This window comes from Anabrus simplex, chromosome 10, assembly GCF_040414725.1.
Source record: "Anabrus simplex isolate iqAnaSimp1 chromosome 10, ASM4041472v1, whole genome shotgun sequence".
NCBI lineage: Eukaryota > Metazoa > Arthropoda > Insecta > Orthoptera > Tettigoniidae > Anabrus > Anabrus simplex.
This window is the reverse complement of record NC_090274.1, coordinates 8,355,440-8,381,229: the sequence shown is the minus strand read 5'-3', so window position 1 is coordinate 8,381,229 and position 25,790 is coordinate 8,355,440. Positions and strand designations below refer to the sequence as shown.

Sequence of the window (25,790 nt, the reverse complement as noted above, 5' to 3'; positions counted from 1 at the left end):
GCCATTTGTACTCCTATTCAGTATAACCGCTCTGTCAGCCATTTGTACTCCTATTCAGTATAACCGCTCTGTCAGCCATGTGTACTCTTATTCAGTATAACCACTACGTCAGTCATTTATACTCCTATTCAGTATAACCACTACGTCAGTCATTTATATTCCTATTCAGTATAACCGCTCTGTCAGCCATTTGTACTCCTATTCAGTATAACCACTACGTCAGTCATTTATATTCCTATTCAGTATAACCGCTCTGTCAGTCATTTGTACTCCTATTCAGTATAACCACTACGTCAGCCATTTATATTCCTATTCAGTATAATCGCTCTGTCAGCCATTTGTACTCCTATTCAGTATAACCGCTCTGTCAGTCATTTATACTCCTATTCAGTATAACCGCTCTGTCAGCCATTTGTACTCCTATTCAGTATAACCGCTCTGTCAGCCATTTATACTCCTATTCAGTATAACCACTACGTCAGTCATTTATATTCCTATTCAGTATAACCGCTCTGTCAGTCATTTATACTCCTATTCAGTATAACCGCTCTGTCAGCCATTTATACTCCTATTCAGTATAACCGCTCTGTCAGCCATTTATACTCCTATTCAGTATAACCGCTCTGTCAGCCATTTATACTCCTATTCAGTATAACCGCTCTGTCAGTCACTTTATACTCCTATTCAGTATAATCGCTCCTATTCAGTATAATCGCTCTGTCAGCCATTTGTACTCCTATTCAGTATAACCGCTCTGTCAGTCACTTTATACTCCTATTCAGTATAATCGCTCCTATTCAGTATAACCGCTCTGTCAGCCATTTATACTCCTATTCAGTATAACCACTACGTCAGTCATTTATATTCCTATTCAGTATAACCGCTCTGTCAGTCATTTATACTCCTATTCAGTATAACCGCTCTGTCAGCCATTTATACTCCTATTCAGTATAACCGCTCTGTCAGCCATTATACTCCTATTCAGTATAACCGCTCTGTCAGTCACTTTATACTCCTATTCAGTATAATCGCTCCTATTCAGTATAATCGCTCTGTCAGCCATTTGTACTCCTATTCAGTATAACCGCTCTGTCAGCCATTTATACTCCTATTCAGTATAACCGCTCTGTCAGCCATTTATACTCCTATTCAGTATAACCGCTCTGTCAGCCATTTATACTCCTATTCAGTATAACCGCTCTGTCAGCCATTTATACTCCTGTTCAGTTGAGGGAGTATATACGCGCAGAATGAATTGAATTTCCGCAGAGTACACATGTTATCCGTGCGGTTCTATGTAATACTGTATTACTGTAACCTATTTGACCGGAACACGACCCACATATAATGATCTCTTCTAATTAGACCTAACGCTGAATGAAAGCTGAACTGATTGGTGTATTCCACACAGCACCATCCGCTCTCTGAGTTATCAGCTAAGCCAATAGATAGATCTCTATAGCAGTGCTTCCCTCGCTAATTCTGTAAATGGGAAGTTAATGGAAGTCCACAGTTTCATTACAGAAGATAAACAAGCAAAACGCAGAGAGATTAGAAAGCATAGCAGCAGCACCATCGCACTCCCTTACAGCACAAGGTTTGCTTCAAGCCAGCCTCTACACCACGTACAGGCTGATTCAAAAACACTGTCAGATTGTTCGTGTCGGCCTAGAAGACAAAATCAGAGATAAAACACCTTCAATAGAATATCATGTATTATACTAGGGAGTACCGGTACCTGTGTGCTTTGCTGATTATTTATTTATTTATGAAACTATAATTATAACTCCAAAATGTATCCACTGACTATAATCTAAAACGAACGATGATGAAAAAATACCATGAATCCGAAACAATCAGTGGATGAGATTCACAGTGCCTTGTTTTCCGAGATGATTCTTGTTGTCCAAAGGGGTCCAAAATCCAAGTCACCAACCCCTCATAATTGTACTAATCACAGGTAATGAAAACCCAGAGTAAGTCACATATTATGGCATCACCCACAGGAAACCCAAACCCATTGTGTTCTTCATATAATGGTACTGCCCCCATAGTAATCCTCTCCCGAAGATACTAATCACAGACCAAGCTGCAGGCAGAAGCGGTACGAATTCCTCAGGTAGTAGTGATTATTGCTCTAAGAAGGAGCACAACAAGGCACATGCAGTAGTACCAATCGCAAGTAAAGTCGGCCCATGGTGTTCATCGCACAATGGTACTAATCATAGATTGTCTCATGGTTCCAGAAGTATCATCATAAGCGGTCCCAGTTATTAGTATTATTATTATTATTATTATTATTATTATTATTATTATTATTATTATTATTATTATTAGCCTTATTCGTTCAGGATGTTGGCGATCATCATTGCTATATTTGATTTTTTTCAATTTAAGCCTTGTTGAGGTCGTACCATTCTCTGAAGTTTAGTGTAAGAGGAGGCCCAATGCCCTTAACTACGATAATAAAGACATTCATCTACCTGTCAATGTATATCTATCGATCTGTCTATCAAATTCGACAAACAGGAAATTTTCATTCTACCGAGTTCTCTTCCAACTTCTAGTTTACATCTAATTATGACCTGTAGAAGTCTATTTTTTGCCACTAGCCAAAAAAAACCATGTACATCTATCTCGGAATCGACTGGAAATGGGTCATATGTCCATATGAAGTTTTTCGTTTCAAATGATCGTTCCTGTCGTGTGCCTGAATACTGACCATTCCTTCTGGGAATCTTGTGGAATACGATTTAAGTATTTTGTAAATTATCTAAATAAGATGTAATCTTAGGATAGGTCTAGTGTACATTATCTAGACCTTCCATAATTACCAAGTTTCCCATCCATTTTCCCGTGATGTTGTAACAGACACAAACAAATATTACACAAAACTCGACGTCACTAATCAGAGGGAAATAATAGACAAAGTCCTCATCTTCGAAGAATGGAGGGTCATGATGTGTGTTGTTTAAAGGGGCCTCACAGCTAATGGTACGATATGAAACAAATTGAAACGATAATTAAAATTCGAAATGTATGCACTGGCTAAAATATTTAAAAAATGATGAAAAAGTGACCATGAATCCAAAATAATCAGTGGATCTGATTCACAATGCCCCATTTTCCGATATGATCCTTATCGTCTAAAGGGGTGCAAAATCCAGGTCACCGCCCCTCATAATTCTACTAATCACAGGTAATGTAGACCCATGGTGTTCCTCAGATAAAGACGCTACTCCCAGGCAACGCAGACCCATAGTGTTCCTCAGATAAAGGCACTACTCCCAGGCCCATGGTGTTCCTCAGATAAAGACGCTACTACCAGGCAACGCAGACCCATAGTGTTCCTCAGATAAAGGTGCTACTACCAGGCAACGCAAACCCATGGTGTTCCTCACTTAATGGTAATAATCACAAGTAATCGCATGGTAACAATTCCGTCATCCCTTGGTTGCCCCTTTTAGTCGCCTTTTACGACAGGCTGAAGATACTGTGGGTTTATTCTTCGTCTGCATCCCCGCCAACAGAGGATAAGAATGAAGTTATCCGCAAAAGAACTGAATTGGTGGTGGTGATGGTGATTATTGTTTTAAGAGGAAGTGCAACTGGGTAACCATCCTATACGTAACTCTAATCAGAGAGAAAAATGGAAGGGATACGACACTTCGAAAAATGAAGGTATCGGCCAAAGAAACAAGGGCCGCGAAGAGCGTGAAATTGAAAGACTCCCTAGCCCTCGCTAACCTAATAGAGTCGGGGTCGGAAAAAAACAAGAGTTGACCAACGGAGGTTGGATAGGATAGATGAAAGTCAGGAGCCTGGGACAAGCAAATGGAAGAAATGCCGGAACTCAGCTAAGGGCCCAACCCACGCTCCAAAGTTTAGCGCCTTCGGAGCCCCTTTTAGTCACCTCTTACGACAGGCAGGGGATACCGTGAGGGACCACGTAGGGCGAAAAAAGGAAGGACTCGTTAGGCCTCCCAAACCTAACACCGTCTTGCGAGTGTAAGAACTTACAGTACCACGGAAGAACACCTAGGAGAGATGAAAGTGAGGAGCAATGACAGACTCAGGGTACTTGGGGGCCACAAGAAGAGGATACAGTGGGTGTTTCCTAGCAACCGCACCCACAGGGGAATGTTACTTAAAGACTAGTGCATCCAGTTCCTGAAACCTAATCTACAAGAGTTGAGATTAATAGTTTCAGAAGAGAACTACAATGTCTCTCTTCCTGAACACGCGACGCCTGCGGAACACACTGTGATGGACTCAGCAGATCAATATTATCGTCAGGATATATCACGACCATTCCGAAAATGGTTTGCGTCAAGCACGACGTTGTGGGGGCGGAAAGTAACATTCATCTCCCGAATCCGCGGCTTTGTTCCGTAATGGAGCGTGTGAGTATAATGGATAAGAAAGAAGGGAGTAGAAACAATTGCAGCTGACAATGACAGGTTGCAGATAAACTCGGTACATCCATTACGAGTTCACCACAAGAGAATTTCCCCTGCCGATAACATCACGAAGACCACAACTGCAGACAATACAGATCATGAAAGAAATCAATCAGCTTGAACTGAAGAAATGGCAACATATAGCACGGAGAATATACTGAAAGGAGAGGCATATAGCGAACAGAAGACAATATTGCTCAGCAATCATCTTACAGCACAGCTTGAATCCTTGTGCGAGTAGGAGCATACGGTCTTCCGTTCAGAGTGGTGGTGATTATTGTTTTAAGAGGAAGTGATAATGATGCTTGTTGTCTAAAGGGGTTCAAAATCCAGGTCAACGGCCCCGCATAATCGTACTTATCGCTAGTAAAGGAGATCCATGGTATTTGTCATGTTGGGGTACTAATCAAAAGTAGCGCAGACTCAGGGGGTTCCACACATGACGGTACTACCCAGAAGTATTGGACGTCGTACAGGTAACGCAGACCTATGGTGTTTCTCACAAGGGTACGACTCACGGGAACTGGAAACCCACAGTGACCCACTCTCTGCTGCTACTAATCACAAACCTGTTTCGTACCTAACATAGTGATACTTGTAAACATGAAAGGGGACTTAAGACCGGAAATCTTCCGACGTATCAAACTAGGATGGCAAGCCTACGGAAGAAATTCTTCAATCTTCAAATCCAACATGCCACCCCACCTAAAGAAGATAGTCTTTGACCAGAGTGTTCTCCCCGTACTGACTTACAGTTGTGAAACCTGGACATTGAGCGAGTTTGTTAAGCAAAAACTCAGAACAACCCAAACAGCTATGGAACGGTTCTTGCTAGGCTTCACGAAGAAAGACAGGAAGAGAGCAGATTACATCAGGTCAGTCACAAAGGTCAGTGACATTTTAGAAAGGGTGTTCACCCTAAAATGGCAGTGGGCAGGCCATGTTGCTCGGAGAACTGATGGTAGGTGGACAAAGCTTGTGCTTGAGTGGAGTCCGAAAGATCATCTGAGACCTAGGGGAAGACCACCGGACAGATGGGATCAAGACATCCGTCAGATTACTGGGATCAACTGGCAGAACATCGCTCAAGACCGTCCCAGATGGAGAGACCTCATGAAAACGTACCTTGCTTCGGAGTTAAATAGGCCACATCGTAAAAACGATTAAATATGGCTAATAGTGAAAGTGATAGTGGTACTAGTCGCAAATACAGGCAACTCATGGTGTTCTCCTCCTGATGGTATTAATCAAAAGTAGTTTCATGGTTCTAATACAATCATCCCTTGGTCGCCCCTTTTAGTCACTTCTCAAGACAGGCAGGGGATACCGTGGAAGTAACGGACGAAGAAAGGCAAGGGCCACGAAGGGCGTGAAAATGAAAGATCCCCTAGACCTCGAATGCTCTAATACCGTCGAGGTCGGAAAAGAACAAGAATTGACCAAGGGAGGTCGGACAGGATAGATGAAAGTGAGGAGCCTGGCACAAGTAAGTGGAAGCAATGCTAGATCTCAGCTAAGGGCCACGTGGTCGCCAACCCACGCTCCCAAGTTGAGATCCCCTTGGCCCCTTTTAGTCGCCTCTTACGACAGACAGGGGATACCGTGGGTGTATTCTTCGTCTGCGTCCCCGCACACACAGGGGGTTGTGTGGTCCGCGAGAGGTATTTTATTTCCCCTCAAGTCCGCCGGCAACCCGCACCACGTGGGAGTATCACCTCTCCCCGTGCTACGCCAGGGTAGTAGGCTCGTGGTTAAGAGGAAGTACAACTGGACAACCATCCTCTATGTTATGTAATGTTTCCTAGCAACTGTTGATGACCGAGACACACTATTCCATTCCTCGCTGCTGCAGCCTGTGTTCTCTCCTTTCATTTTAAAACACTGTACATGAACTGTTCTGAAACTCAATGGACTGCAGAGGAAACTAAGTATTTATCTGTATAGTTAAAATATCTGATAGCCCGCCTGGTGGCCATCATCGTTAAGGCGTTAAAGTCTAAACGGTCTGACACCGCGGTTACAAGGTTCGAGTCCTGTTGGTCGAAAACATTTTCACCATCAGAATGTTGGCCGGCAGGAGTTAGGACATGTGACACTGTTGACGATGATTCGTCCGTCGGAAGGAGACGTTAAGCCTATCATACATCACGTCATTCATTTCATCTCAGTAACTCCTCTGGTGAGGTTGACGTCAGGAAGGTATTCTGTCATAAAAACTCGCCACGACAGGTTAATCTCACCTCACACCCAACCCCGTAGAGAAGCGGGACAAGGGTTGGACAAAGAAACAAACAAACAAACAAACAAACAAACAAACAAACAAACAAACAAACAGTTGCAATATCTGAACCTTATTCAAAAGTGGGCTTGAAGAATGGAATCTCATACATTCAATTATCATTGGTAAGACTTACCGCGGTCCGCCTCTGTGGTGTAGTGGTTAGCGTGATTAGCTGCCACCCTCGGAGGTCCGGGTTCGATTCCCACCTCAGCCATCCTCGAAGTGGTTTTCCGTGGTTTCCCATTTCTCCTCCAGGCGAATGCCGGCATGGTACCTAACTTAAGGCCACGGCCGCTTCCTTCCCTCTTCCTTGTCTATCCCTTCCAATCTTCCCATCCCTCCACAAGGCCCCTGTTCAGCATAGCAGGTGAGGCCGCCTGGGCGAGGTACTGGTCATTCTCCCCAGTTGTAGGTCCAGGATACTGCCCTTGAGGCGGTAGAGGTGGGATCCCTCGCTGAGTCCGAGGGAAAAGACGAACCTGCAGGGTAAACAGATGATGATGATGATGATGATGATGAAGACTTACCGCTGCTGTACAGAATGCAACGCATTAAACCCACTTACGTTCACTGGAGCGGAGAGGTTACGTGCGTACGGAAGCTCATGAAGGGCGAGATTTCGAGCCAGATATCATTAACTGCGAGAAATTACGCTGTTCTCTGAGCTGCGGTATGTGTCCTTCGCTGTTTTGTTTACTTCTATTTAACACATAAAAGGTGTTTACCCTAACTTAAGACGACCCAATATAATATCTTTTAAATTTTATTATATGTTCCCAGTTGCTCATTTGTATACAGTTATCAATTTCCTAATAAATCACAAATAATTGGCAACTGTTGTGTTATTATTGCCTCAATGCATCATTTCGTATTACAGATATCGTTGTATTACACCCTGACAATCGTCTAGGTACAAGAAAAACATGCACCTTGCAATGATCAGCGTATTTAACACGTGAGGCGAAAGTCACTCACAAATCCCGTCCAGAACTGTGAACGGCGAGCTGTGTGTTATCACATTCCCAAGACGGTTTCTCATATAGTTTTTCTCAACTTCTGTCTCGCCAGATAAAACACACACAGACATTTCTGAGCTCTGTCGTATGCGATAGCTCCAAGTCTATTAGATTGCAATCGGACCGCGCGGCATTCCACTAGCAAGCTTCTTCTAAAGGAGAACATTCTGTTGTCTTGGGCGCACAATACCTCGTTCACAACTGTGATTGGGATTATCCTACCTTCTATACACAACATTATTATTATCATCATTTCTCCGTTAGGGCATCCTAGGGACCACATGACAATTTCAATGCTTCATTCTTTGTTGTTGTTTTTTTCTCCCTCCATTACTCCATCTGCTCACAATGTCTCCTCTTCTCCTCTCTGTTTTTTCTTTCCTTCCCGACCTTGGATCCTTCCATTTTTAACACATTATTTCTAAAAATCTCTCTCTCCCTCTCTCTCTCTGTTGCGGGTTCTTCTCTTATATTATTTCTTTCCAAATCTTTCTTGACATCATGAATCCAAGTTGTTGTTGACTTCTTGATCCAAAGTTATTTGAAGATCTGTTTGGTTAACCTGTTGTCATCCATTCTGTAACACCTTCATTACTCAGATTTTTGCGCCATTCTCGAATAAGTTTCTGCAGAACACAGTTGAAGAGATAGAGAGAGTGTCTCCTTATCTGTCTCCTGTATGCCCATTGAAAGAGTGCGTTTGAACTTGTTCGTTGGCCAGATGGTTTTCACCTTCTTATCCTCCCAAAATCTCTTGCACTGTGCAATCTGCTTTTCCTTTTTGTTCCCGTTATATCTTCCATTTTCTTGTGTATTTCCTTATTACTTCTTATTATCCATTGTTCTGTTCTTTTCATTGGTCGTAACATTTTTCTCCTGATTCTCGTTTCTAATACTTCCAGTTTTATCATCATATATATTATTTCAGTAGTATAGATCCCTTTTGCGGCGCTCACAAGTAACCGATCGTGGCAAATGAGTATTCAAACGAAAGAGAATAGACATTAGGAGTGGCGAATTGCACTCTCAATTCATAAATATCGATAATTTCTTTTTAAAAAATGAGTTTAGAAAAATAGTACGAAGTGTGCGATTTGCAAATACTGTTGCTGTGGGGAAAATACGCGCCATCATTGCCGCTGGGACGCCTGTAATTATCAGTTAAGAAACGAATTATAGTAAAACAAAAAAATACTTCTGGAATATTCGTCAGTATAGTAATGCATCTGCACTTGCTTTCGTTCAAGTGGATACCATCATTCTTTTTTTTTAACAAAGATTACATTAAGTGGTAAGTAAGACTGTCTAATATTTTACTGATATGTGTGTTCCATAGTTCACCAGTAGCTCACCAGGGGGCTACTCCACCACATACTTTGTGAACATGCCAGATTTCTCGCACGGGTCCCCTAGTCTAAACTATAGCTCAAAAATAGACATTCACTTGGGTAAAGACATTCTGGTTTCAACCACTGTGTTTTAGACCCTTATTTTAAGATTTTTAGATTTTTGTTGTAATAATTCTCAGTGACGCCATACGCTCTTTCTTGTACGGCAGATATGTCTAAACCATTTTCTTGAATTATTTTTTCCAGATATTTCAGTTTCATTACTTTATCAATTATACCAATATGTGTAGTCAAATATTTTGGAGCGTTTTTTTTTTTTTTTTTTTACGTTTGTAATAAATTTGGTTTTTTTCGACAGAGATTCTCAAACCTTCTTTGTTCGCTGTTTCTTCCAGGAAATTAATTTGTGTACATGGTCATTCACTCCGCTGAACAGGCTGACTTCAGGAACGGCATCAGATTGTAAAATCTCGCTAATTCACATCATACCCGACCCCGTACAGAATCGGCACAAGGGTTGGATATACACACATCGAATGCCTAGTGATAACACTCGCACGTGTACCAGAGTCTTGTGGCTTTATGAAAATGAAAACTGAAGATCCACAGCCTGTTTCCAGTCATTCTACCGGGTCAGGAATGGAATAAATGAAGCCCCCATCTAGCGTTGAGGATAGGAATTGTGCCGGCTGCCGAAGCCTGTCGCACTCCTCTGGGGCAATAATTAATGACCGACAGATAAAATGATATTGGAGAGTGTTGCTGGAATTAAAGATGACGGAGAAAACAGGAGTACCCGGAGATAAACCTGTCCCGCCTCCGCTTTGTCCGACATAAATCTCACATGGAGTGACCGGGATTTGAACCACGGAACCCAGCGGTGAGATGCCAGCGCGCTCCCGCCTGAGTGACGGAGGCTCATTCTTATGGCTTTATATTTTCGATAAGTAATATTTTTGTAATGAATAGTACGTGAATGGATCATGCCGTCTCGTCCCGAGTTCTTGTTACGCCTGGACTGGTGACAGTAGCAAAGCCTCCTGTAGGAGATGGCTTTTTTAATATGTTTAAATAAAAGAAGTCACACGCAGAGTAGAAGGCTGTTGACTCCTCACCACCAGGAGGTAAGGGGATCAGGTTTAACCGCAGAAAACGTGACGATTGGCGGTCTAGAAGTCCAGACATCGACACTCAATATTTCTCTTTCAATCATTGTGTGGTTTCTTTGTGCATCAATAAACGGTCTTAACACACAAGAAGTAATCTCTGAGTACCAGTTACTGCGGTAACTAGAGCATGGAGTTCCCACTTATGATTCTGATGAAACTCTTGCAGTTGATGGCGAAATGGGAAGCTTGCATCCAGAATTTAAACATGTTTGTTTCGGACAAAAGATTAATATGTTTCCAGCTGTTACAGACATAAGCTGAGAAAGAAGATGCTATTTCAACAAGTAGATTTTTCCTTGAATAAGGAATACCTTTCCTCAAACGTCGGCCAGATGTTGAAATGACCTCCGTCAGTGATCTTGTGAGAGTAAAGCTAAAGGATTAGAAACATACAATGACGATCCCAAGGGTACTTCATGGGGGAGTGACAGGAGAGGGCTTTCATCTTCCGAGTGGGCTAACGGACGTGCAGTACAAATGCCTAGTTTACACGATGCCATCTGAGACCATTGTTGGCGACAGTTGTCCTCTAAACAATCGCTGGCCAGTCCGGTTGAACAAGAACACGTTCACACGAGGAAATGTTTGCCTCGCCAGTAGGCGCAGCGTCTGTAGTGTCCCGTGACGAACTAAATGTATTTTGTAATGATATGTGCCGGTAATTCACTGCTGAGTCAGGAAAAGTTTTGACCTCAATCACACCAAATCCATGAATGACAACAAGTGCCGTTTGACGAGGTCTTCGCACAGACACCGTCGCTCCCTTACAGCTCAATGAATTTTACGTTATTATCGTCACCCCACTTTGGAGCAAACAGCTTACAATTAATTTTAAAAATAAAGTATTTAAATTATCAAGACCACGCAGATGGCTGCACCTCTCGATTTACACAAGCGAAATGGCACAAAAATATACAGCCTGTTACGTTCACACTGTCCCGACAATACAGAGCTGCGGGTGGTGGGGGATGCAGCCCGGTCTACTCCTGGAGACAGTTGGTTGCCTCGACTGAGGGCAACTGTCTAGACAATTAGACTGAAGTGTAGCCAGTGAACTGTCTTCTGACAATTGTCTCATCAACTGGCTAGTTGCTTTACGTCGCACAGACACAGATAGGTCTTATGGCGACGATAGGACAGGAAAGGCCTAGGAGTGGGAAGGAAGCGGCCGTGGCCTTAATTAAGGTACAGCCCCAGCATTTTCCTGGTGTGAAGATGGGAAACCACGGAAAACCATCTTCAGGGCTGCCGATAGTGGGGTTCGAACCTACTATCTCCCGAATACTGGATACTGGCCGCACTTAAGCGACTGCAGCTATCGAGCTCGGTCATCAACTGGCGTCGTGTAAATTACGCATAAGAGCAGTCATATAATACCATCCAGTGTCGCTATTCAGGTTGTGAAGAAGCGGAGACTCTCAGACGTGTATTCTATTGGGTCGATGACCAAAATGAAAGATACGAACCGAATTTCATATTCCTAACATTAGATCTCAGATAAAGAAAATACGTAGCAAAGTTGACCAAATCTAGAATCCTCCTAAGTCATTCAACCAGGTCATAAGGATCAAGGAGCCACGTACACATTTCAAATACCGCGGACATTGGTCACTTAAGACCAAGGAAATAAAAAAATTATTTCGGCCTTTTCCAAATTTAACCACTCTTTCAGCAATGAAACTAAAATTAATCTCTGAAAGGTGCCGTTTGTTAAAAAGAAGGAAGTACCCCCGTACTCCCTGCGTCCCCATCAAAAAATCTCCGACTCCAAAACTGTATAACAATATCCAGTGAAGAGGTAGTTCCTTTCCTGACGTGAGGCTAAATAGAGCCTCTCGGCCAGATCGATCTTTCCCTGGCAGTCCAGCAAAACAAATATTTTTCCGACTCATTGGTACTTCTCGGAAACAGATTAGTAAAAGGGCATAGTTTTCACCCTGGGACTAATTCACTCGCCCTCAATATATAAATTTAAAAAAAACAAAGGGTGCGTTGTTACAATGAGAGTGTTCTATGGAAAGCAGTAGCGGCCATTAGGAATTACAAGTGGGGGGAGTCTGGGATATAGTGGGCTGGATAGCAAAATGCCTAACCGGGCGAGTTGGCCGTGCGGTTAGGGTCACGCAGCTACGAGCTTACATGCGGGAGATAGTGGGTTCGAACCCCACTGCCGGCAGCCCTGAACATGGTTTTCCGTTGTTTCCCATTTTCAACACCAGGCAAATGCTGGGGCTGTACATTAATTAAGGCCACGGGCGCTTCCTTCCCAGTCCTAGGCCTTCCCTGTCCCATCGCCGCCATAAGACCTATCTCTGTCTGTGCGACGTAAAGAAAAAAAAGGAAATGCGTAAAAGAAATTCCGCAAAAAAAAAAAAAATTTCATTCCGGCAACAAAATATCTTTGCATTACCGCAAAAGATTCTTGTCTCCAAAGGCAGTCGGGGATGCGTTCGTAGAGATGCATTGCATTACTCCCAATGACAATCAGTTTAAAAAATTCGAGACTATGAACTTGAAAATTATGTATGTGTTTCCCCCTGATGTATGGGCCAGTATACTAACAGATTAAATCAGAACTACAAATGGTGCGGAGTACATTCATCGACATTTAAGACAAACTTGACAAACTCCATGCCTCTATCCACGAGTTTACGGAAGGTTTAAGCAATTGCAAAGCGAAACTTGCCTGTGTTTTAAGACAAAACTATAAATAGATGTGGCCGTGAAAATCATCGTGTTGCAAGTAGGAAGAATGATTGCTGGTACAAACACGTGGGAACAATGGCAGGAGGGTACTCGGAAAGAGGAGATAAAGGCTAATTTAGGAATGAACTCGATGGATGAAGCTGTACGCATAAACCGGCTTCGGTGGTGGGGTCATGTGAGGTGAATGGAGGAGGATAGGTTACCTAGGAGAATAATGGACTCTGCTATGGAGGGTAAGAGAAGTAGAGGTAGACCAAGACGACGATGGTTAGACTCGGTTTCTAACGATTTAAAGATAAGAGGTATAGATCTAAATGAGGCCACGATACTAGTTGCAAATCGAGGATTGTGGCGACGTTTAGTAAATTCTCAGAGGCTTGAGACTGAACGCTGAAAGGCATAACAGTCTATAATGATAATGTATGTATGTATGTATGTAAGTAATGAATGTTAATGAATTTTGCGACATATATCAACGTGGTGGATTACCGTTACTCGAGCACGTAAAAAGGATAATTGTTGATCGGTTCCCACTGTAGGACAAGTGTTTCACCGCGGCAAGCAGTGTGGAGCGCTGCCAGTTTTAAAGGTAAGCTGTTGTACACTTCACATTTGCGGTACTGACTTCTAATATTTTGTGGTAAATCAATCCGTCGATATAGTGGGGGGGAGGTAGACAAGAAAACTGAAAACAAGCCTACAAAATAGTACGTTTTTGATGCTCTCTGGTGATGATGTTGATTATTGTTTTAAGAGGAGGTACAACTAGGCAACTACCCTCCATATAACACTAATCAGAGAGAGAAAATTGGAAGGGATCCGACGCTTCGAAAAATGAAGGTATCGGCCAAAGGAAGACTAGGGCCATAAAGGGCATGAAAAATCAAAGACTCCCTAGGTGTCGAATGCTCTAATACCGTCGGGGTCGGAAAAGAACAACAGTTGACCAAGGGAGGTCGGATAGGACAGATGAAAGTGAGGAGCCTGGCGCAAGTAAGTGAAAGCACTGCCAGGACTCAGCTGAGGGCGTTGTGGTCGCCAACCAACGCTCCCAAGTTGAGAGCCCCTGGAGTCTCTTGAGTCGCCTCTTACGACAGGCAGGGGATACCGTGGGTGTTATTCTTCCGCCCCCACCCCCAGGGGGTAGTAGTGGGGACAAAATATTATAGACAACGAAAATTACCGTGAGTCTGGGGGATATGATGGGGGTAGACAAAAAATGTAAATTAAAAAAAGCTACAAAATGGTTCGGTTGTGATGTTCTGTAAGCTAATTTCCACAGCCTACCAACTGAAGTGTGGTGTGGTTACACAACGAAAAAGCCATTTAGTATTTGACTACCACGAACAGAGTAACAGACACTAGGTATTACTACACAGACATTATTTGAAGGAGGGAGATCGCCAGATTGACGAATGCCGCGGCAAGCGGGTGAATTATACCTCATTGTTCATACCTTGGCAAAATATACCCCTGTTTCCCTACCTCACAACACGTGCTAAAAGTGCGATTATCATCTGATGGTACAAACCTGCGCGAAGCCCCGAGCTTGAGGGGAAATTAGGGCAATGAGAGTGGTGGAGGGAGTATTAAATTACTGCCGAGCTGTTTGAAGCGAAGTTAAGGTGGCCATCAGGAGGCGACGTGAACACTTCCGTAGCAACCAGCAAAATGAGCGCTGCTCCCCTCTCAGGCACTCTGCAGCGCATGGACTTGTCATTTAGTGCGCAGCCAAGGTTTTGTGCCGTCAGATGGTAATCCCGAGTCTTCACTACTTGCTGTGGCGCTCCGCGAATCTTAGCCGCGCCGAATGACATTTTGTTCGTATTCCAACTAAGTAATTCTTTTAATAGCCGAATAAATTAAAGAAAACGATTGAGTGATAAGAAAACAGGGTTTGTAAACATTGAAGTTTTTTATAATTCCTATTTCTAGGTGGCTAAAATGGAATTAAAAAATACTTTTTCTACACGAAGCGGAGGGGCAATTGCCGCCACTGCGAAGAAGTCCACTGCATCGCGGTTCCTATTGCTGTCGACTTCACGGAGGAGAAATGTCTGCTGTCAGCTCCCACAAGCGCACAGAGGAGGAGTCATTGGTGGACGAGGAGAAGAAAGCTGCTTACTGCCCATTTGTTTCTCACTTAAGCGAGAGTTACAATACAATTGGATAAACAGGGGAAGTGAAGGGACTTATCTCACGAGCCAGAGGATCCTCTTAAAGGCACAAGCTCCTTCCTCCAGAAGTTGGGGTTAACAACATCTAACCCGTGCGATTCTGAAGGATCCTTTGTCCATTTTATTCACATATTTGTACATTTGTTAGTTATCGTACCGTTTCACTGCGAGTGTGGCGGATGTGCTTAGTTTAAGAGGAATCCCTCAGCGAGGGATCTCACCTCTACCCCCTCAAGGGCAGTGTCCTGGAGCGTGAGACTCTGGATTGGGGGATAAAACTGGGAAGGAGAACCAGCACCACTCCCACGCGGCCTCACCTGCTATGTGGGAGATGGGAAGATCGGAAGGGATAGGCAAGAAAGGGGGGGGGGGGGTAGGAAACGGCCGTGTACTTAAGTTAGCTACCATCCCGTGATTTGCCTGGAGAAATAGGGAAACCACGGAAAACCACTTCGAGGATGACTGAGGTGGGAATCTAACCCCGCTCTACTCAGTGACCTCCCGAGGCTGAGTGGACACCATTCCAGCCCTCGTACCACTTTTCAAATTTCGTGGCAGAGCTAGGAATCGAACCCGAGCCTCCGGGGGGGGGGTGCAGGTAATCACACTAACCACTACATCACAGAGGCAGAAAAATGTATTTGTAGGGTTAAAATCTTTGAGATGGGGAGTCAGTGAAGCTGTATTAACATTTAAGGACGGGAACATTGGAACTAAAAGAGTGTTAATGCATCTTAACATCAACCATGGTTGTCATACTGCAAAGGGAGTGCAACTTTTACATAAATTAAGAATTGTCGAAGCACCGCGTGCAGCCGAATTGAACACCAAAGAATCAACGTCCTCCCTAACGAAAATGTTTTCAGAGGAGGCGAGGGACAAGAAAGAGGATCCTGACAATCCTGCATGGTGCTTTTGAGCCTTCATTTAAAAACATGAGTGATTTTTGTCATTTAAATTGTTTTACTTTATTTCCTCAAAGAGATTTTTTTTTTACAATTAATGTTCGTGTACTTGAAAAGCTACTTGTAATAGCTGCATGAAACTTTGTGAGCTGCCTATCATATCTAACACACACACACACACACACACACACACACACACACACACCCGACTGAAGCATAATGAATGCATAGATATGAACTTAGGGGTTTGCATGTAAAAAATCTTGTGTCGAAAGTTGTATCTTATAAAAATTAATGTCTTCGGTTCTTTTGTTTCTTATTTCTTAATTATAGTTCAAGTCACATAAGTAACGCGGAGACGTCAGCTGTAAAAATTTCAGAAGCTTATCTTCATTGGTTCCAAAGATAAAGGAACATAAATCTGGCTCATTTAAACACATTATTAGTTATTAAAAATAATTTTAGAGAGCCGGCTAGGCTCAGATGGCAGCGCGCCGGCCTCTCACTGCTGGATTCCGCGGTTCAAATCCCGGTCACTCCATGTGAGATTTGTGCTGGACAAAGCGGAGGCAGGGCAGGGTTTTCTCCGGGTACTGCGGTTTTCCATGTCATGTTTCATTCCAGCAACACTCTCCACTAATCATCAATCATTGCCCCGGAGGAGTGCGACAGGCTTCGGCAGCCGGCACAATTCCTATCCTCGCTGCTAGAGGGAGGCTTCATTCATTCCATTCCTGACGCGGTGGAATGACTGGAAACAGGCTGCTAAATAATTTTGACATGCATGATCCAGGTGGCCGTGACCAAGACATCTGATACAACAGCCCGTGAACAAATAAACAAGGAGCGGACACATGATAAACATGGACGGAAGTTCAGACAGAAGAAATTTGAATCATTCAGTGAATTAGAGTTAAGACACGCTTCTTGGTATGGAATAAAATGGATACTTAGCTTTTGATGATTAGGACCTGATGCTCCCACGCCGCTAGTGGTACATAATATACTGTAGATTTAACTTTCGCCCCTGATATTTATGTTTATCTCGTTCCGTAAGCATGTTACTTCTGATATCACCGACTCACTGACAATCACTTCGCCTTGAAGACAATCATCTATGTCTAGAATTAAGAAATAAAGGAGAACTCTGAGATTTGCCGATGATATAGTTATTTTATCCGAGTCTGCAGAAGATCTGGAGAAATTGCTGAATGATACGAACAGTCTTGGAGACGGAGTACAAGATAAAAATAAATTTAAATCCAGAACATTGGTAATGGAGTGCACTCGAAGTAAAGTAATGCAGGAAATATTAGATTAGGAGTAGATGAATATTGTTACTGTGGTAGAAAAATAACTAACGATGACAGACGTAAGGAGGACGTAAAATGCAGACTAGCACAAGGAAGGGAGGTTTTTCATAAGAAAAGAAATTTGCTCACTTCGAACGTTGATATAGAAATTAGAAAGATGTTTTTGGAACGTGGCATTGTATGGAAGAGAAACATGGACAATAACCAGCTCAGAAGAGAAGAATAGAAGCTTTTGAAATGTGGTGTTTCAGAAAACTGTTGGTCAGATGTGTAGATCGAATCACGAATGAAGAGATATTCAATTGAATTGGTGAGAGGAGAAGTATTTGGCTAAATTTGACCAGAAGATGACATAGGACACGTCTTAAGACACCCAGGACTTGTGCAGTTGGTTTTTGACAGAAATGTAGGCGGTAAGAACGGTCGGGGTAGACTAAGGTATTAATATGACAAACAGATCACAGTAGACGTAGGATGGGCAACTGCATCACACCAGTCTGTGCACTGATGACCCCAACAACAACATTTCAAACTCATACCGACTGCATATTTTATTACGACGTACGTAGTGAAACTTTGCGGCCGTCACTGCCACACAAAACCGGTCGATTCGTTACATATTATCATGTCATAAAGTGAGGCCTTCCCTATCACTTGAGTGCTTAGAGGAGGCTCCATTTAATGGCGTATCAGACTATATTGAAAAAACATGTGCTTTGATGTTGTTTGGAAGCGCAGAGAGTTGAGGCATTCCAGTATCCTGCATGACATCATGAACTCAACTTTGTCGAAGTTGTATTGGAAAGAATTGAAAGGGAGTATTATTATTGAAATGAAGATCTCTGCTTGATGGGTTAGTTTTTGTACTTGCAGCATTAATGTCGAGTTCGTATACCTCGCGCAAAATATGGGATTGTCCCTTTGTTCCAAACCTTGTCCCGAGAAACTTCGTCGGGACGCTAAAATGTTCCGTGTTTTATAAGCACGTGAAAATTTGGTTTTCAATTTTGCCTACTATGACTTTAAAATACACCCACCCACACACACACACACACACGCGCGCGCGCGCGCGTCTTCAAAATACTGTTTAAATGCCTTTCAGCGTTCAGCCTGCAAGTCTCTGTGAATTTACTAAACGCCTACAAAAACCTCCATTTGTAACTAGCTCTGTGACTTCGTGTAGTTTAATTCCTCTTATAGTTAAACCATTAAAGACTGCTTCTAACCTTTGCCGTCTCCGTCTCCCTCTACTTCTCTTACCATCCATAACAGTCCATTATTCTCCTAGGTAACCGATTCACCTCCATTCCCTTCACATGACCCCACCACTGAATCGGATTAATGCTTACGACTTCACAATCGGGCTCATTCCTAACTTAATCTTTGTCCCCTCAATCCGAGTACCCTCCTGTCATTGTTCCCACCTGTTTGTACCAGTGATCATTCTTGCTGCTTTCATGTCTTACTTTTAACTTATTCATAAGATATCCTGAGTCCAGGTGGTGGTGATTCTTTTGAGATTAAGTACAACGGGGGAACCATCCTCTATATAACACTAATCAGAGAGAAAAAATTGGAAGGGGCCACGAAGGGCGTGAAAATGAAAGACTTCCTGGGCCTCGAGTGCTCTTATACGGTCGGGGTCGAAAAGAACAAGAGTTGACCAAGGAAGGTCGGATAGGATAGATGAAAGTGAGGAGCCTGGCACAAGTAAGTGGAAGCAATCCCAGGACTCAGCTGAGGGGTCCTGTGGTCGCCAACCAACGCTCCCAAGTTGAGAGCTCCTGGGGTCCCTTTAGTCGCCTCTTTGACAGACAGGGGGACCTCAATTGCAATCACGTAGCTTAGTCGGCCTCGAACCACCTGGGGAGTGGGGGGCGAATTCTGACCTGGCCGCGAATCGAACTCTGGGGATCCGTGTAAGAGGCAAGATTAGTAACTCTAGATTTAGGGAAAGGCTACATGTTATATAAGTCATTTCAAACATTTTGAAACATTGTTAGTATGAATATGTTCAATATTTTGTATTATACGTAAACTAACTGCATGAAGCCCCACAGTATTACAATACATGGAGGGTCCGATTAAGACCCTTTGAAACAAGTCATCATCCTCATGTTGTTGGTTTTCCTTGATTGGCGGAAAAAATAATTATATTTATTCATTCAATATTAATTCTTGTTATATTAGTATTTAATGTGTGTATATTAAATGGGTTATTTTGTTCACCCGTCCCAAATGACCTACTTTTGAAAACACAAGCTATTGCGTACATTTACACTAAAAACTATGGCTTCTGAACTGACCTCAGCAGGAGGATCGACAAGCTTTCGCAGCATCTCCATAACATTCACGTACAGAATTGTATTTTTCTCCTTGTTATCTGTAACGAATCCGCGTGATTCCAACGCTTGATCTATCTCGTAACTTCATATTCCTGTGTTTTCATTTTCTATATAGCCTACTAGCTGATGTACCCGTGCTTCGCTACGGAATTCTAGTGTACACATTGTCAGCAAGATTGTATTAAATCGCATAGCTCTTAATGTCACCCTGGAAACGCGACGGGGAAGTCACCAAACTTATTTTCCCATATGAAGACTGAGTTAGGGAATTTTCTCTGTAATGGTAGACCCGCTTGCATACCATCATTCACAATCAGGTTGGAGAGTTTTCATTGTAATGGTAGACACTCACTCTCCACCTGCCTTTTTACATCCTCAGAAAGACTGTCTTAGTGGTTTTCCAAACTGAAATGAACATACATTACAATGACGTCAGTAGGAATGGCGCGATTAAAAGCAATGCTTTCATATGAAATACTCGATCAACTGAAACACCACATATTTTCTCACTTTGAACGAACAGGACTGCACTGCCGATCTAACAGTCCAAAGTTCCAGAGATGGAATGACCAAGCCGCAGACAGCCGTGATTCGTGAACACTCTTCGTCCGTTTTCGGCGAGGAGAGGGTCGAATAGTGGAGACTCCCAGGGTGAAAAATATGCCCTTTTACCAATCTGCTTTCTAGGAGTACCCGATGAGTCGGAAAATATCAATTCACTACACTGGCGGAAAAATCTGACTTGGAGGCAAATTTTTCCTCCAAGCCAGAGAGAAACCCCCGCTTCACTAACAATTTGGAATAAATTGAATGTAGAGTTTAAGAAGAATGAAGAGGAAGAAGCTTTCCTTAAAAACGGCTCTTTTCAGGGTTGAATTTTGAGTTATTGTGGTCCTATAATTTGGAATAGGCCTAAATTGTTATTCTAGACCAGGCCATACTACTACTACTACTACTACTACTACTACTACTACTACTAAGTCAGCCTCTGCTTTAAGTATGCACACTGCTCATTCAAACCAGCGCGTCAGAATAGGGATCGATCAACTGGAATACTATGAAGAACCAGTATGTTACGTACCAGCTGTATCAGAAAATGTATGAACCAGAGGAATGACATGCTAAAGAAGAAAGTTTTCTAACTCCCTGGCTATTTCCCGCCAATGTTCAGTCAGGTTATTATACTCTGTACGCAGCAGTAATTCCATCTATCGGAGTTGAGAGGCAGCGTAGGAGACTAATAATATCACAACAAACAATGGTCAATGTAATGTGCGCTTTCGATATTGTAGGCCTTCACATTTAGTTTTCTTCCGACTCTGAAATACCACTCTTATCATAGTTGGTACGGTAAAACTGAATAAAATATAAATGATCGGAAATTGTATTCTCTGTGACTTTTGTTATGTATTACTTTTCGATAGGACCAAATATATAGCTATTTAAAAATTAAATTTTAGGCGCCTTCCCCTAAACTACAATTTCATCCCGGGTGAATAACATTGTTTATATCTTAGACTGTAGTTTCTTATCCCCCGACTCTATGTACAGATTTTTATAACATTCTGTTTCTCGTGGCTGGGCGTCGATACGGACTTAGCAACAAAAATACAAATTCATGAATATCTGTGTTATCATAGCCGATACGGTAAAAAACTATAAGACATAAATGGTCAGAAATTTAAATCTATATAACTTTGGTTATGTAGTATTTATCGATACGACCACTAATAATGTAAATATTTAAGAATTAAATGTTAGGCCTTCCCCTAAGCTACCATTTCACCAAGCTTGAATAAAATTATTTATAGCCTAGATTGTAGCAACTTATTTCCCGAGTTCGCATACCAATTTTTATTAAGATAGGAGCACTAATAATATAAATATTTGAAAATTAAATGTTAGGTCTTCCCCTGAGCTACCATTTCACCAAGCGTGAATAAAATTATTTATGGCCTAGATTGTAGCGACTTATTCCTCAACTTTATATACCGATTTTCATTAAATTCTCTTAAGCCATTTTCTAGTGATGCGCGTACATACATACATACATACATACAGATAGACAGAAATTATGGAAAAGTAAAAAGTGCATTTCCTTGTTACTGTGGACATGACCGATACAGAAATACCATTCTTTTCAAATTCTGAGCAATGTACAGACAAAACTATTATTTTATATATATATATATATAGATGTTCATTCTATAAAGTCTTAAGTTGAATTATCAGATTATTTTGTGAACTGCTCGTCAATTGTCTCTAAAAATACGTCACGATCGAAAAGCTCATAGAGTTGTGAAAAGAAAAGTTGGCACATAGAAAAAAAAAATAATAATAAAATTACATTTATTTTATTACAGGAATATCAAATAGGTTTGATCACCACTTCCATTAACTTGCGTATGTATCGTTTTTATTTTTATTCTTTATTTTATATACCATAAATACCATAAATAGTGTATGTAATTTTAATTATTTTTGTAAAGGATGTGGAAAAGTACGGATACACTCCCATTCAAGACAGACATTAATACCCTACGTGTTAAGATCGAACCATTCAACTCTGAATTCATGATTCCAATGAGAAGAAAAGTTAATTTTTCGAATAAAAAGCGTTAAACTTCGAAACAGACATTAAGCATGGCTAATGTCACTGCCTCTTAAATTTCATCTCGATGAGTATTAGCGTAAACTGATATGGTGGTGGTGATTATTGTTTTAAGAGGAAGTACAACTGGGCAACCATCTTCTATTAACAGTAATCAGAGGGAAGAAACAGAAGGTGTACGACACTTCAAACAATGAAGGTATCGTCCAAAAGATTAACAACGGCCCCGAAGTGTGGGAAAGTGAAATACTCCCTAGGCTGCGATGTTGTAATACCGTCTTGGTAAAAAAGAGTTGACCCAGGGAGATCGGATAGTATAGATGAATGTGAGGAGTCTGGTACAAGTGGAAGCAATGTCAGGACTCAGCTAAGGGCCCCGTGGTCGCCAACCCACTCTCCCAAGTTCAGAGCCCCTGGGTCCCCTTTTATTCTCCACTTACGACAGCCAGGGTATACGGAGTATGTTATTCCTATCACCCCAACCACAGGGATGTTTTCATGAAATAATTTGGTAATCTATAAGTCTTTTATTATTATTATTATTATTATTATTATTATTATTATTATTATTATACGCAGGGATGAGGCAGGGCTACGATTAGGAATGTAGTGGCCGTGGTCTTAAGGTACAAGCCCCAGCATTTGCCTGGTATGAAAACGGGAAACCACGGAAAACCATCTTCAGGGCTGCCGACAGTGGAATTCAAACCCACGACCTCCCGAATGCAAGCTCAACGCTTCGCGAACTTAATTGCTCGACGAACTCGCTAGCTAACTTATGTAGGAAGAAGTGCTAAATTTCTATTGAGGGAGCAAGCATCTTAAATCTTGTGTTCGGAGAATATCAGCGTAATATTTTCATAAAATATTCATTAATTTATAAATTATGTATGAAAGTGCTAAATTGATTGATAAACTATGCATCGTGAAACGTCACTCCATTTAACCTTCTGCTCAGATAGTATTACAGTTTTTTTTATTTTTTTATTGGCTTTACGTCGCACCGACACAGATAGATCATGTGACGACGACGGGGCAGAAAAGGGCTAGGACTGGGAACGAAGCGGCCGTGGCCTTAAGGTACAGCCCCAGCATTTGCCTGGTGTGAAAATGGGAAATCACTGAAAACCATCTTGACGACTGCCTGTCTCCTGAATACTGGATACTGGCCGCACTTAGGTGACTGCAGCTATCGAGTTCAGTAATATTACCGTAAAAGAGATACTTTCATGAAAATATGGTGTAAATCATTAATTATGCATCAAACATTACTGTGTCTTTCAATTCGGTTATTTGTTTTATGTACGTCATTTGTCATTGAATAGAATTCCAGACTATCCCAAGCTTTACCTTAGGAAACACCGGTAGGCTTCTTTGACTGGGAGTCGAATGCCTCTAGTACCACAGCGAGCTCGCTCCTCTCTATATCGCATGACACCTCGTGGACATGTCACATATTGAGCAGAACAGAACATGTATCAGACATCAATCTGTCGCAACTACACGGTATAAAATATTCCAACTTCATTCCAGGAATCGATACAAAATAACAAGAAGTCTAACGAGAGAAGCACGGACATAAAAGCTAACAATTTCCCCAAGATCTGTGGAGTAATCTCATGCAATATTACAGCAACAGCATAAAATAATGGTAATCTTTATGTATAAATCCGTTCAAATTAATTTTATAATATTATGGATTAAGTTAACAGATGTTTGAATGGTTTCGTTAAAATAATCTGCATTATGTGCATGCGATGTCATTTCTAGGAAATAGAATCTATCTCTAGATATGTTAATATTAGCAACTTTTGGTTGGTTATAGAAAACATGGTGAAACAGCTATTGTGGAATCCGTTCAATGCATCAGTCATGTGTATAACAATGCGTTATGATGAAAGCACTTCCCAATGTAGAGGGCCGTGAAACATAGAGTCCACACATTTCATGCACTTAATAATATAAGGGAATTAATTTACGAGAGTAATTCAGAATTCTGTGTACTTTACCTCTGGAAGTTCGTCAGGGACTTTTCCCATCCATGTAAGGGACAGGACGGTGCAGTCACATTTCGCGTTGGTATTCCGCTCAAAATGTAAGTGCATAGCCAAAAATTGCACTTAAATACAACAACGGGGCAAGGACAATAAGCCTAGGCCTTTTAAAACAGGAACACGTTTTCTTGACAATCAGTTCACGTCTGTTCAAACATTAACATGATACGACTTTCGCTTACAACACGATTTACGAATATATATTTCGTCAAAATACCGTTACACCGTAACACACATTTCGCCACATTATTATCTATTAAACTATTTATATAAAATTCACTATTATTTCCGACACATTTCTTTCCTATTTATAAAAAGCACGAAAATCGAAGAACGTGACAGAACATTGTAATAATACTTCACAAATAACGCATTTAGATCACCGTATTGCCTTTGTCAACATTCTGACACGACTAATTGTCTTGGTTTTGTCACTTAACACGCACGATGAGTTGTTTTCCCTTGCACAGAGCTTTTCAAATACAGTTCATTCCCTTATCTGTCAAGTCAAGCAGGCAAATGTATTGATTCGACACGACACTGGCGCCGCGCCCCGGCTACACTGCCAACTAACGAGCAAAACAGAGCACGATCGCATAACACACATGCCCGCCGGCTGGGTGGCTAAAATAGTACTAACATACTGGATACGCCCATTCAGAATGGTGATACGGGAAACACAAACCCATGCTCACTCCGGGTGATAATAAATGTTAGGTCATCAGTCTGATGTAAGAATTTACTTAATGAAAAGGGAGAAGCGTAATTTTTAGATCTAATGAGGCGTATGGTCGTATCTTATCCCACAAAATAAATGGATGTGAGTCTGAAATTAAGCGATCTTTGTGGAATCTCTCGAAGGGATGGAACATTGTTAGGAAGACATTAAGGATTGTCCAAAATTATCCAAAATCTAAACCGTATTCATAAAAATAAGAAAAGATTAAAATATTCGAAAGATTAATTGCAATGAAACGGAAGTCGTAAAGGAAACCGCAGAACTGGCTGAGTTACAGGTACCTTTGAAAAAGATGAGAGTCCGTGTATTTCTTCTTCTTCTTTATCTGTTTACCCTCCAGGGTCGGTTTTTCCCTCGGACTCAGCAAGGGATAGCACCTCTACCGCCTCAAGGGCAGCATCCTGGAGTTTCAGACTCTGGGTCGGGGATACTACGGGAGAGGATGACCAGGACCTCGCCCAGGCGGCCTCACCTGCTATGCTCAACAGGGGCCTTGCTGGGGGATGGGAAGATTGGAAGGGATATACAAAGGAAGAAGGAAGCGGCCGCGGTCTTAAGTTAGGTACTATCTCGGCATTTGCCTGGAGGAGAAGTGGGAAACCACGGAAAACCACTTCCAGGATAGCTGAGGTGAGAATCGAACCCACCTCTACTCAGTTGACCTC

At 42.0% G+C, this 25,790-nt stretch overlaps 1 protein-coding gene across 1 annotated transcript in view; it reads right to left on the bottom strand.

The window, feature by feature from the left end:
* The window catches only part of Tusp (WD40 superfamily protein Tusp), a 343,779-nt gene extending 318,937 nt beyond the window's left edge, over positions 1 to 24,842 (bottom strand). Inside the window, exon 1 of the mRNA XM_067154178.2 lies at positions 24,342 to 24,842. Coding sequence (XP_067010279.2) covers positions 24,342 to 24,437 — 96 coding nt within the window. The 5' untranslated portion in view covers positions 24,438 to 24,842. The remainder of the gene's footprint in view (positions 1 to 24,341) is intronic.
* Between the last annotated feature and the right edge of the window lie 948 nt (positions 24,843 to 25,790).